General features: G+C 43.5%; 1 protein-coding gene across 1 annotated transcript in view; it reads left to right on the forward strand.

Annotated features, from left to right (window-relative positions):
- Positions 1-13962, forward strand: part of M1AP (meiosis 1 associated protein) — a 70822-nt gene that overhangs the window by 39550 nt on the left and 17310 nt on the right. Inside the window, exons 5-7 of the mRNA XM_025931967.2 lie at positions 8147-8320; positions 11854-12016; positions 12998-13139. Of these exons, the coding sequence (XP_025787752.1) occupies positions 8147-8320; positions 11854-12016; positions 12998-13139 (479 nt within the window). The remainder of the gene's footprint in view (positions 1-8146; positions 8321-11853; positions 12017-12997; positions 13140-13962) is intronic.

A 13962-nucleotide genomic window follows, 5' to 3' on the forward strand; every position in this document is an offset into this window, starting at 1 on the left:
GAAGGAAGGAAGAAAGAAAGAGAAAGAAAGGGTACTGGATTTTAGTGACTAAAATGTTCACATACAGACAGCTAGAAGGCAGTTTTCTAATCTTTCATACCTTAGGGACGGCTGGGTGGCTCAGTCAGTTAAGCAGCCGACTCTTGATTTCAGCTCAGGTCATGATCTCACAGTCATGATCTCATAGTCTTATGAGATTGAGCCCCGAGTCAGGCTCCGTGCTGAGCGTGGAGTCTTCTTGGGATTCTCTCTCTCTCCCCCTTTGCCGCTGCCCTGCTTGTGTGCACACTGTCTCTCAAAATAAAGAAATAACATTTAATCTTCCATCCCTTATAGTTGCATGATGCCTTAAAGTCTACGGAGTGCTTTCAGGTATCAACATTTTTTTTATATCCAAATGAATGCCAAGCCTAGGTATCACTATCATTCCCACTTTACAGATGGAGAAATTGAGCTTAGAGTGATGAGAGACTAGTCTAAGATCACAAAGTAAGCAACAGGCTGGCCAGAACTAGTTTATCCTGTGCAGTGCAGCATTTATTGAGCTCCTGTTGTATGCCAGACACTGTGCTAGTGCTGGGGGTACCGAGGTGGATAAGGTGCTGAATCTGGTGCCCTCAGGCATACACACACCCTTCACTAACCCAGACCCTCCTTTCCTGCATCTGCAGGATCTCCTCTGGGGTTGGGCTGCCCAGAGCAGGGTGCCTTACACGACTCAAAACAGGATGACTAGCAGGGAATACCATCAGCTCCTTGTAACCAGGGTTGTTCCTGTGGCTCCAGAGGTGGGATTAGGGGTGCATTGCCCATGGGGCAGTCCCCACCATCAGTCATAGCCTTCTGCCCCCCTTACAAATACATAAGCCTAAGAAAAAGAGATTCTAAAATCTCCCGGCCAATGTAATTGCTCTGGAAACATTTTCTTTTCCTAATTCATCTGCTTACTTTGAAATTAGGTTGGGATCTATTTCAGAGCTAGGGAGGCCCGTAGTTCCTGAGTTTATTACTCACAATGTAGAACATCCACCGTAAATCATTTCATGATGATTTTATTCTTTAGTTGAGTCTTTTTTTAGCCCACCTCAGGCTATATCAGCTTGACTGTCTACCATAGAACTTCCTGGGTAGCCAGCTAGGCTGGGAAAGAGGCATGTCCACTTCAGGCTGAGGGGTCTCTGCTTGAGCTCTGCTCCTGGGATTCCCAGATTCCTTTCCTCTCCTTCCACCACCACTCACTACCACCACAGAACAGGAAAGTCTGTGTGGGATGGCTGAGCAGAGACATGTGGGCGTTCCATGCAAGCTAATAGTTTTGTACACCTGCAGACAAATATTTCTAAAATACTAATTCAACAATTGTTTAGGAGCCAAAGGCTACAAAGAGAAAGAGAAAGGAAAGAAGTGCTGGCTGTGCTCTGTCCCAATCTTGCACATTTCCCTAAGCAAAACCTAAGCCTCGCAATAATGGAAAATACCCTTCTTAGAAGCTACTGTAGTGCCTACCTCTTGTTACCTGCGCATGTGCCTCTGGAGTCCTCATCCTTCACCCCAGCAGCTTATCAGCCAGGCCTCACTTCTCCCTTATTCTGCTTTAGCCTTCTTGCTATTCCTCCAATAGCAGGGATAGCAAGACTCACTCTCACTTGGTTCAAGTCTCTGTTCAACTGTCACCTTCTTAGAGAATACTTACCTGTCCAGCCAAACTAAATATTCACACACACACACACACACACACACACACACACACACACACACACACCATACCCTTCTCATGCTTTTATTTTTTTTCATACCGTCTATCATTATCTGTTGTTTTCTGTTTCAATCATTTGTGTGTTGTTTGTTTATTGTTTGTTCCCACTAGAATGTAAGCAATGAAAGCAGAGACTTTGTCTCTTTCATTGTTGACAAAATTAGTGCCCAGATCCTAGAAGGCACTAAATAAATAATTATTGGAATGATGGATTAAATAAATGAAAGGATGAATGAATGAATGTCATCACTGCTTTCCCTGAGAACAGTTCTGGGAAATAAATTCTATCCTCATTATAGTTCTAGTGATGTTTTACCTCTCTTGGAGATTGGAGCCCTGGGAAGATAGTCAGCACTTGGTCAGTCCTGCACTCATTGCCCTGCGGAGTCTGCACCGCCATAGCCATCACTGCCCTGTCACCTCCTGTCAAGGAGCTTCTCCTTTCTCCCAGGGTCCAAGGATCGCCTCCACAAATGAGGCACGTGAGTTCTCAAAGACAAGCCAGACTGCCCCCAACATTGTGAACTGTTGGAGATCATCCTCATGTCATTGTTGATTTAAAGACAGTGGTTGGATGGCTCTGCATAGTTGTTCCTTAGCAAACTTTGTCCACTCTGATTACTTACCCTAGTTATTAACATCCTGTGCTACCCCTGTATTCAGAAGGTAGACAGCACTGATTGCAAACAGGCCCAGGGAGGTTAAGAAATCACAATTCCGTAGTTTTTTTTTTTTATGTTTATTTATTTATTTTTGAGAGAGACAGAGTGAGTGGGGTTAGAGCAGAGAGAGAGGGAGAGAGAATCCCAAGCCGGCTCCATGCTGTCAGCACAGAGCCCAACATGGGGCTCAAACTCATGAACTGTGAGATCATGACCTGAGCCGAAACCAAGAGTTGAATGCTTAACCAACTGAGCCACCCAGGCGCCCCCACAATTCCATAGTTTTTTGCAGTGGTTCTTGACCTTTTTGGGGTCACAGCACTGTTGAGAATCTGATATAAGCTAAGGGCCTATCCCCCTCCTCCACCCTATTAGAATACACCTATACATGTACAGATGGAATTGTATACAATTTCAGGGGGTTTCCAGAACCACTAATGCCTATCCTGCCCAAGGACAAGCCATATGAGGGCCATTTGAAAAGGAACCATTCTGGCCTATAGGCCTGGGAAGGGTCTACAGGACTGAGCTGGAGCACCATTTTCCTGGGCCTCAACTTTAAATATTCTACATCTGTTTGTGTGTTAAAGTGTTACATTCTCCCACCTTAAACACATTTCCATTGTGGAACCCTGTTTTAGGGTTGAATTCTGAGAAGAACTGCTTTAGGCATTACCTAAATTCTCATTATTCTCAATGATTTGGCCTTCTTAGTTTTTCGTATTATTGTGGCCCTTCCAGAAAAGCTTTCAAAGAGCTCAGTAAAGGGTATCACTACATGTGGCCACAGGAGGGCAGGGCAAGTCCAAACACTGACTGTGAATGCTGCCTGCAGCTGGCTGCAATGTACCAGTCCTTCCTCCCTTGTCCTAACCACCCGAACACCCAGAGCCGCACTTACTCCTGTAACCTTCCTATTTCATACCGTCAGTGGGACCTGTCTCATTCAGTGCCCAGTGCCCTGCTCGCCAGTCAAGGTGGAAGCTGCTCTTCAACATCTGAAAAGTGAGAAGTCTCTTCCCCATCCCCCAGGTTTAGCACATTTCATTGTTTGTGAGAAACACAGTTCTGCATGTCGGTGTTCTTACCTATGTTAGTGGTGGGGAGAAAATGCCATTTCTTGGACCTGTGCATGCCATTCACACATAATCATCTCACTTCTTCTGCCTCACTATAACTATGAAATGGGTTGTACTTTGTCCAAAGTCACATAGCTAACAACTTTTTTTTTCAATGTTTATTTATTTTTTTGAGAGACAGACCATGAGCAGGGAAGGGTCAGAGAGAGAGAGTGACACAGAATCTGAAGCAGGCTCCAGGCTATGAGCTGCCAGCACAGAACCCAGTGCAGGGCTTGAACTCACAAGCCACGAGATCATGACCTGAGCCAAAGTCACCACTTAACCGACTGAGCCACCCAGGTGCCCCGATAGCTAACAACTTTTAAGTCGCAATTCAAACCCTGCTCTTAACATTACATCCCACCACTTTTCATAAACTCACGGAAAGAGAAGAAAACCCTTCAGAAGAAACAAATTAGCAAATGTAATTAGTATTGCCCAAATGGAGCCCACAGATACCCAAGAGGTGCTGATTAAACCCAAATAAGGGAGAATATAATTAAGGATAACTTCCGGGACAGAGTCAGTTCCCAGTTGAGTTCTGGGGGAGGAGCAAGCCATGGATTGACAGAGTAATAAAAGCACTAAGGAAGGAAGGAAGTCATGTGGTAAGGAGACTAATTTAGTTGAAGCAGAAGAGTTACAGGAAAAAGTAATGAGAGCTGAGGAAGGGGAGCAATTGTTTAACACAGCAGGCATTTGCTAAGCTTCAGCTGTAAGCTAACTACTGCGCTAGGGGTTAGGGAAATGGGCACATAGGATCTCAACAGGTAGGGATGGGGAGGAACCATATGAGCCATCACAGAAGAAGGGAAGGGTGAGGTATGTGAGGAATAATAAGTAGAAGCAAATGGTTTAGGGTAAGTGAGGAGTATCAAGAAAACGACCAAGGAAGGCAGTATGTGCTCTTTAGCAAAGGAGGGAACTGATGAAACCATGTTTTAGAAAAATTAACTGGTAGTAGTACCTAAGAAGTACTTGAAGGGAAGGAATGGAGTTCATAGGACAATTAAGAGGCTACTACTATGATCCAGACGTAAGGAAAGGAATGCCTGAACCAGCGACAGAGAAAATGGAAAAGAAGTTCCCCTCTAGTGTGTTCTGGTTTCCACATTAGTCTTTAGCTTGGACAATGTGACTGGCCCTGACAAGCTGCTGGCTCCTTTCTAAGCCTGCAAAACTGTGGGCTTAAATATGAGGCTTACATGAGGATTTTTTCAAAGGAAGAAGGTCCGCTCTGCGGCTCTCCCAAGAACCTGTAGTTAAGAAGTTGGAAAAAACTTCAGTAACACTGATGGGGTGTCTGCAGGGAAGGCTGGCATTTTCCTTCATAAAGGTACCATGTTTCAGGCTTCATTCTTCAGCTTTACAAGATCAGAAAGTTGATTTTGTCAGTATCCTCTCAGAGATAGACTTACCTTACCAAGCTCAAGACCAAAGTATAAGCCAGAATATTTTAGACAGAGAACCATAACCACCATAACACCAAGAACGCAGAGACCTGACAAACACTTCCTTCCACTGGGACAGGTCACTGAGCCAGCATGCCCTCTCCTCCTAGCCATACTTGGATGAGTGCTGCCTGTGCATGCCCCTCTTGCTTTCCTTCTCTGTGCTCCATTTCTGGCCAACCCTCTCCCCTTCTAATAGACACATTCGTTCTTTGGATAAGCCAGTCCCATCCATAGGCTATAGCCAAATCTTGCTCTGGTCAGTAAGCCATTCTCTTTTCCTAAGGTAACTGTTTTTCACTGACCTCACCACTCTGTGTTGATACTATAGTTTAACAATTGAGAAAACTCCTCTATTTTTCTATTTCCAGATGTTTGATGGGAGATAACTTTGCTGTGGTTTCCTTATACTGCCATGGTAGGAGTTTCTAATCTTCTGCCTTTTCCCTGAGGAAAAGAAAAGAAACACATTTTTTTTCTGCAAAATTCCACTGTTTGAACTTGAAACCATATTTTCCTCTCCACTCTCTGAGATCCTTTGCTCAATTCCATTTCTTTACTTCTGTATGTGCCTTCTTATGCTTCAATAATGATTTTGCCTCACTGAAGTTCTGGATTCAGTTCTTTGCATACTTGTTACTCAAATTGAAGTCCAGGCCTCAAGCTCAGAAAAATCAAATTACTTCTTGTTTTGCCTGTGACAAAATAAAATTCACGTTATTTTTTTTTTTTAGTTTTTAATGTTTATTTATATTTTAGAGAGAGAGAGACAGAGAGTGTGTGTAAGTGGTGGAGTAGCAGAGAGAGAGGGAGACACAGAATCTGAAGCAGGCTCTGGGCTCTGAGCTGTCAGCACAGAGCCCGACGCGGGGCTCAAACCCACAAACTGTGAGATCATGACTTGAGCTGAAGTCGGATGCTTAACCGACTGAGCCACCCAGGCGCCCCTATAAAATTCACATTATTAAAAAGATAGTTTCCCTTTACTCACGAGGAATATTTCTTAGGCAGTGACTTCATATTTATCACTGTAGTACCTAAAGCGTTATGTGACAGATGACAGTGTGAAGAGGAATGGTCAAGAATAATGTAGTTTTTTTTATGTTTTCACTCTTATGTGGATCCTGAGAAACTTAACAGGAACCCATGGATGAGAGGAAGGAAAAAAAAAAAAAGAGAGAGAGAGAGAGGTTAGAGTGGGAGAGAGCCAAAACATAAGAGACTCTTAAAAAATGAGAACAAACTGAGGGCTGATGGGGGGTGGGAGGGAGGGGAGGGTGGGTGATGGGTATTGAAGAGGGCATCTTTTGGGATGAGCACTGGGTGTTGTATGGAAACCAATTTGACAATAAATTTCATATATTTTTAAAAAATAATGTAGTTTTATAAATTCCTTAAAGGAAAAGAGTATCATAATATTTGTACTCAGCACAATATTTCATCTTCTACGTAGTACATAATAAAAATTACTGCTTGATGGAATGAATGAAATACTTAGCCAGTGAATACTCAGAACTGTTATGGAAGATGGCAGAGTTTTAATCATGCTAGTCAAAGAGAAATGCATTTGGAATCCCTTTTCAGCCACAGCATAAGTCGTTAAGTATGACATGAAGTCATCTGAGTCTCCCCACACCTCCCCATGTGGTACCAACACGCTGGACTGAAGCCCTTTGTTCCCTGTGGAGTCTGCCACCTCTGCCTCCTTGTCCTCAGGAATGTCGTTCTAGAAATAAACCAGCCTTCTCCCTGGGGTCTATGAGTCATACACAGAAGTTAATTCATCAATTTTCTTAGGCTCTTTGTAAAAGTATTTCAGAGAGTCCCTCATGGTGAGGCGAAAAAAATCAGGTTTCTTTTCAGTTTCTTTCCAGCTCTTGCCTCATTTCCTCTCTCTGTGCTTCCTCTACCACCTTATATTTGGCTTTTACTGACAACCTTTACCTGCAGACCCAGACCCCAGTTCCTGAGCTAGTGTTGCCTGAAGCAGGAAGTAGACCAGCAAAGCCTCACCACCCCACATCCCTAGCTCCTTTCACTCAGATTTGAAATCAAATCATACTCTACCAGACCATTCCTGTCTTCCTGGCCGCTAGTCACACTTGTGAGTTACAGCGTGCCAATGACAGACTTGTATAATCGTGTCAGAGGGGAAGCCCGGGAGTACATCATTTTTTTTCCTTTACTTTTTTTAAAAATTTGCTTTTTATAGAAGAAGCAATAACTGAATACATTTTTACTGTGAAACAAGAGCTGAAGAAGCTGGAGTCCCCTGGGTTTTTTTTTTTTTTAATTTTTTTAATGTTTATTTTTGAGAGAGAGAGAGGCAGAACACAGGTGGGGGAGGTGCGGGGCGGGGGGGGGGGGACACAGAATCCAAAGCGGGCTCCAGGCTCAGAGCTGTCAGCACAGAGCCCAACGCAGGGCTTGAACTCACAGACTGTGAGATCATGGCCTGAGCTGAAGTTGGATGCTTAATTGACTGAGCCACCCAGGTGCCCTCTGAAGTTCCCCCCTTGTTAACTGAGTATTTAACTTGCATTGCTGATTATTTTTTTGGCTGTTTTTGTATTCCAGAATGTTTTCTAAATACAATGAAATTCAAACAGTATAGAAGTTTGAATGATACAAAGGAAACGTATTTCAGAACTCTGCCCTGTTTCCACTCCTGTTCACCATTAACAATTTGATGGTAGCCTTCCAGACCTTTGTAAAACGCATTTACATTCATACGTATGTACTTAATCCAATGATTTTATTTTTATATCAGTGGGTTCATACTACACATCTGTTCTACAACTTTCTTTATTCACTTACTGTCTCTTAGCTTTCCATGTCAGTACATTTAACTTTATTTTGCTTGTTAACGGCTGTATAATACTCCAAAGGTTGAGTGTGCCATAAGTTATTTAAACATTCCCCTATTGATGGGTATTTGAATTGCTTCCTGTTTAAAGGCTTTAATTAATTGTTATTACAAAACGCTGACTGAACATCTTTGCATATGTGTCTGTGTATAGTAAGAATGGCTCTAAGCTAGATATCCAAAGGTAGAATTGGCATGTTAAAAGATGGGTACATTTAAAATTTTGCATTTTTCAAGCTTTACAATTAAAGAATTAAATACTTTACCCATTAATCCCCTTTCTTCTGCAGAGAGTTCTGTCCTGGGAACTGACATTGACCTTCAGACCATAGACAATGATGTTGTCAGCATGGAGATTTTCTTCAAAGCCTGGCTACATAACAGTGGAACAGACCAAGAACATATCCATCTTCTTCTTCCTTCACGGTGTTTCAGCAACATTTCCAGATCCGGAGATGATTCAAGTACACAGCCCCAAAAGACATATTATATAGGCTATAATTATCTTAGTCTCAGATTAAGACTAGATTTGTGAGTCATCAGAATACGAGTAGTTGAGGTTTAGGGCTGTTCAGTGTAAGCACAAAGAATAAGAAAAGAACTTCTAAAAAGTGACCACAGTTAGAAAACTGAACCTAATTAAGCCTAGATAGCAAGGGCCAGTTATTTAGGAGCAAAGAATTAGACACCTCAATAATAGGGCAGCACCTAAACTATACAAAAGCACAATGAATCATATATCTTTCTCAGGTTTTTCATTTTGAATTGTGGTAGATATTACTGACATAATAATTTGAGGCATGCTGGTACCTCAACAATATCAACAAGGCCTATGAGAAGGTAGAGAACCAAGTTTTTCTTCTTCTTTTTTTTAAGTTTATTTATTTATTTTGAGAGAGTGCATGTGCGTGAGTTGGGGAGGGGCAGAGAGAGAGAATCCCAAACAGGCTCTGCCCTGTCAGCACAAAGCCTGACTCAGGCCTGATCCCACGAACCATGACATCATGACCTGAGCCAACCAAAATCAAGATTCCAGTGCTTAACCAACTGAGCCACCCAGGCGCCCCGGTAAAAAACCAAGATTAAACCAAAATTAAATAGAGGTGTGCTAGATAAAGACACCTAATTGAGGTAAACTAAAGCAACTACAGAGGCAGGCCCCACAGAGGACAGCTAGTAGCCCAACTAGTAGAGGTGGGAGTTCTTTGAGAAAAATGGGTACAGCCTCCCACCCACAAAGGGGAAGACACATAGTGGTCCTTTCTTTCTGAGGATAGCCATCAGATCTTTACCCTCCCACCCCCATTTCATCCCAGAGCCTAGAATGCCTTTGATGACTTGCCTTGATTTCAGTCTGTCTTTCCTTGGTGTATAAATCTTCTTCCCTGGACCTCTTTTCCACCCCTTATGTCCAAAGCTGGTGGTGCCAATTCCTCCCTGTCCCATCTTCTGGAATCCACTTTGTATATATTTTTCCCCAAACACTATATTACCTCCTCTCCTCCTGCATTATCCCATTTCATCTTCACCAACCACCACAAAGCAGGTACTATTACCATATGTCATTGAATCTAAGATGCTATCAACTATGAGATACACCATTACTTTATGTACCACTAAGAAAGAAAAACTGTCAATTAAACATGACATAAATGCTTTCTTGTCACTTAGAAATATTATTTTATCCTTACTGTGAAGTTAGGGTAGTAAATATTAAGAGTACGTACCTGGCCAATGGCAACTGTAAGAAACATATAACCTACACACTGGTATTTTTAAAAAGTCCCTCATGTGATTCTTACTGAGAATTACTGGAACTGTAGTCTCAACAGTTCGGAAGCTCGGAAGGCTGTCAGCCCAGAGAACATTCATCAAACCCAGGTCTGTCTGCTTGTGGAACCAGGACCCTCACCTACTACACAACCCACCTCATGCTGGGCAGTTCTGAACAAAGATGCTGCCTCATGCTGGCACTTCTTTCATTAGGCGAGCTGGGGCCCTCCAAGGCCAGGAACTCCTGCATCCAGCCTTTCTTCAACTGTTGCACAGCACTTGCCCATGGTATTGTTGAGAGTTTCTCTACCTTTCCCCTCCCTCTTTCCATGGCTTTCGACACCTGGGTCAAAGCCAGAATGTTTATCTCCATCTGCAGTCATTTTTTGGAAATGTGCAGGTCTTCAGGGTGCATGGCGGAACTTAGATCCAGACTCCGTAGCTCTTCTGCTGGAGAGGCCCAGCCTGGAACCCAGATGCCCAGGCACAATTGGAATGAGGTCTGGGAAAAGTAGGCCCCCTCCAGGATGGGTGTGACCTACCTGAGAGTTTATACAACCACAGTAAAGACCATAGTGTGGTTATCCATTATTTAAAAAACTGATGCATTACCACACTGGATTTTTGGAAATGTGGCACACCATAAAAATGAAACAAAACAATACATACCCTGAGCTCTTCTCCTCTAGAATCTTCTGAGGACTGTTCCTTAGATGTTCACTTGGACTCCTTACCAGGTTTTTCGCCCACTCTACCTGCTTCTGTAGCTGGCCAGGGCCTCTCACACCCGCTCTCCAGGTGCTTCTCTCAGAGGCCTTCTGACAGAGTGCACAGTCAGCTTCACATGAGTGTCTTTTCTCCTTTCATGGGTTTCAGAGTCTGCCACCTCTGCATCTGGGTTCTGGGTGATGAGAAGCACACCTAATTCTAGACTCTAGTCCTGCTAAGACAGCTTTCCCAGCTTTGGAACACTGTTGAGACTACAGTTCCAATAATTCTCAGTAAGAATCACATGAGGGACTTTTTAAAAATACGGGCATCTGGGTTCCATCTCCAAAGATCTCAATTTCACTAGTGTGAGGTAGGGCCCAGACATCAGTATCTTTTAAAAGTTCCTTAATAAAAAGGTGATTCTTACCACAACCGGAGTTGAGAATCTTAGCCAGATGAACACAGCTCTCCAGTCCTAAAGCCCAAAGACCTAACAATGGAGAAGTCAGGCACAGAGGAAATGAGGGGAGTCGTAGGCCAAGTCCCTCCTGCTGACTTCCTGGGCTCTGATACATACCAGGCCAAGACCGTCTTACCCAGAATTAATGTCTACATCTGACTGCTGGGCCCAGGAGGGCCAGCTGAATCTGACACCTATTCTGCCATCCTATTTCTTTTTCTGCATTATTTATACTTTCATTTTTACCTCATGTTTGTTAACAGTATTCAAACCTGGTATACATTTCATTGAAAAACTGTAATATCAAGGATTCGAGCCTAGTGCAACAGAACATGTACACTGTGGCACGTGAATGTACCTGCCAGAGCAGAACCTTACTACAGAAGAGCGTAATACCTTGATGAATAATTTATACCTAGATGAAGCCCCCTCAGAACTGTTGTCTGTTGCCACAGTGATGCTCTAAAAGGTTCTATGCTTGGGTTTCTTTGGGGAATTAAAAAATAAACTATTTCAGGGACTTATTCCTCCCCCTTTCCTGAATGTCCCTAGAAAGGCCCACAGAGAAATAGCAGCTGTCAGCTGACTCTCTGACTTCTGCTTTCCTGCTCTTCCTTCATCTGACCTATGGTCTTGCCAAAGCTTAGCCGCAGGGAAGCAGCAGAGGCAAGATTTCCATCTGTGATTGCAGAGGGTGTCTGCATATCGTAGTATTAGCTGCCTCCTCCACAGAGGGCACATGCTCCTCTCAGACTGGATCACAAGCCAGGTCTCTCACTATGAGGCAACTGCTCAGCCAACCCAGAAGTAAAATAAGCAAAAATCATATCAGACCCAGAAAATAAGTTAACTATTGTATTGAGCAACACTGTAGGTCCAAACCTGCTCTGCCTTTCCAAACCAGTCATACTTTCCCCTTTCCACTCCCCTGCCTCCTCCCAAGCTTTGCTTGCCTGGTGGATGTGGAATGGGTAGCAGATGTTGTCTCTTAATCACATACCCTGAGGTAGCTTGTGACAAACAATCCCTCCCCCAATGCCATTTTTATTGTAGTGTGCCTGAAATGTGATCTCCAAGAGCGACTTCTCAGCCCGTCCCTGCTCCCTGGCACAGCTGATGGCTCCTTGAGAATGGATGACCCCAAAGGAGACTTCAGCACACTTTACCAGATGGCCTCCCAGTCATCGGCCTCTTGTTACAAGCTCCGGGTGATCAAGTATGGGACAAGGGAACTTCCCCAATCCATGCAAATGCTTATTTATTCTCACTGGTTCCAACTAGGAAGTCCAGAGATAGAGGGCATCTCCAAGTGTCCCACAGGTGGGAGTCAGTTCCAAAGCAGCAAGTACAGGTATGAGAGTGAAAGAGCAAGGTCAGGTTTCTCAGTATGTGGAGACAAATGGACAGATGGTGGAAGATGTGCCTCAGTAGGACATTCTAAAGGCTGGATGAGGATTGGAAATCCAGAAAGTCTCTGAATGTGGAGAAAAACAAGATCAGCAGTGTTTACCCATTTAGCAACTGTTTGTTGAATACCTTACTGTGTTTAGGCATCAGGACAGAGATCTGACCTCCAAGGAACAAAGGGTAGATAGGATCAACCCCTGCCTTGCCACTTCTCCAAGTACTAGAATTCCTCCCAGGGGAGCCAGTTCTCAGGGAGAATTAACAATGATGGCAAAGACCACTTTTTCTGCTTCCTGGTTCCTATCACAATGCCTGTGCACAAGTATCTGAGTAAGCTTATCCATGGGTTTGTGACCATAGATGCTGCTGGGGAACTTTCTTAAATTTATTCTCTTCTTAAATGCATCCTCTGTCAGTACCTTGCTACAAGAAAGCCAGAACTGGGATGCAGATGGTTAGCATACTGTTGAGTTACAGGGTTATTGTAGCAGGGGTGTTCTGGGAGTGACCCCAGAGAAGTCACTTGGAATGGAATGAGCTCAGGAGAAGTAATATCCGTCAGTCTACAGCCCTCATGATGTTTGCTTCACTCATTGATTAATAGGCTTTGAGATTCTACTATGTGCCAGATACCTTGCTAGGTGCTGGCCATGCTAAGGTGAATAATTCACAGGCCCTAACCCAAAGGATTTCACAACAGAGTCTTAGACATAAGCTGAGTTTAAGCTGATCTGGGGTCAAGGTTCTAGATATTGCTGAGGAGACTTTCACTGCCATTGTCTCTTGCCAGGGCTCTAAATTCCAGTGGGATCTGCGAGTCATTGACATATGGACTGCCCTTCATCCTCAGACCCACAAGCTGTTGGCAGCTGGACTGGGATGAGCTAGAGACAAATCAGCAGCATTTCCATGCTTTGTGTCACAGCCTGCTGGTGAGTATCCATGTCCCCAGGTGAGGAAGAAAAAGAGTTAAAGCACCAGCCATAGAAAAGTAGCTAACTTAATCCTGACCTGATCCCAAACCTGTCCCAGTTCTCAAGAGGACAGGAAAAAACTAGAAATACTCTGAAATGTGGATTAAATAGGACTTGCCTTTTTTGTTTCATGATATAGAGAATACTTCCTGAACTCAGTTACATGACACTAAACTCAAAAATCCCTAATTTTGTACATTTAAATGGAAACAGGGCATTTTCCATATAATTAACTATGGTTTTTTTGTTTGTTTTTTTTAATTTTTTTTTAACGTTTATTTATCTTTGAGACAGAGAGAGACAGAGCATGAACGGGGGAGGGTCAGAGAGAGGGAGACACAGAATCTGAAACAGGCTCCAGGCTCTGAGCTGTCAGCACAGAGCCCGACGTGGGGCTCAAACTCAGCGGACCACGAAATCATGACCTGAGCCGAAGTCGGCTGCTTAACCGAATGAGCCACCCAGGCGCCCCTAATTAACTATGTTTTAACACTATTCTCTTTCTAACACCAGTCGGGAAATTATGGTTTATTTAAATGAATAACCCCTAGGCTGTGCCAGACATTTTGCTAAACTCTAGATACTCAATCGTAACATGATAGGCATTATCCATGGCCTCAAGAAACTTACTCTATAATAAAAGAGATAGAATTATATATATAATTATAATTTAGAAGTTAGGGGCACCTAGGTGGCTCAGTCAAATAAGCATCCAATTATTGATTTCTGCTCAGGTCATGATCTCATACTTCATGAGATCAAGGCCTGCATGGGGATACGC

This window comes from Puma concolor, chromosome A3 (assembly GCF_028749965.1).
Source record: "Puma concolor isolate L17-30 chromosome A3, mPumCon1.1.hap2, whole genome shotgun sequence".
Lineage (NCBI taxonomy): Eukaryota > Metazoa > Chordata > Mammalia > Carnivora > Felidae > Puma > Puma concolor.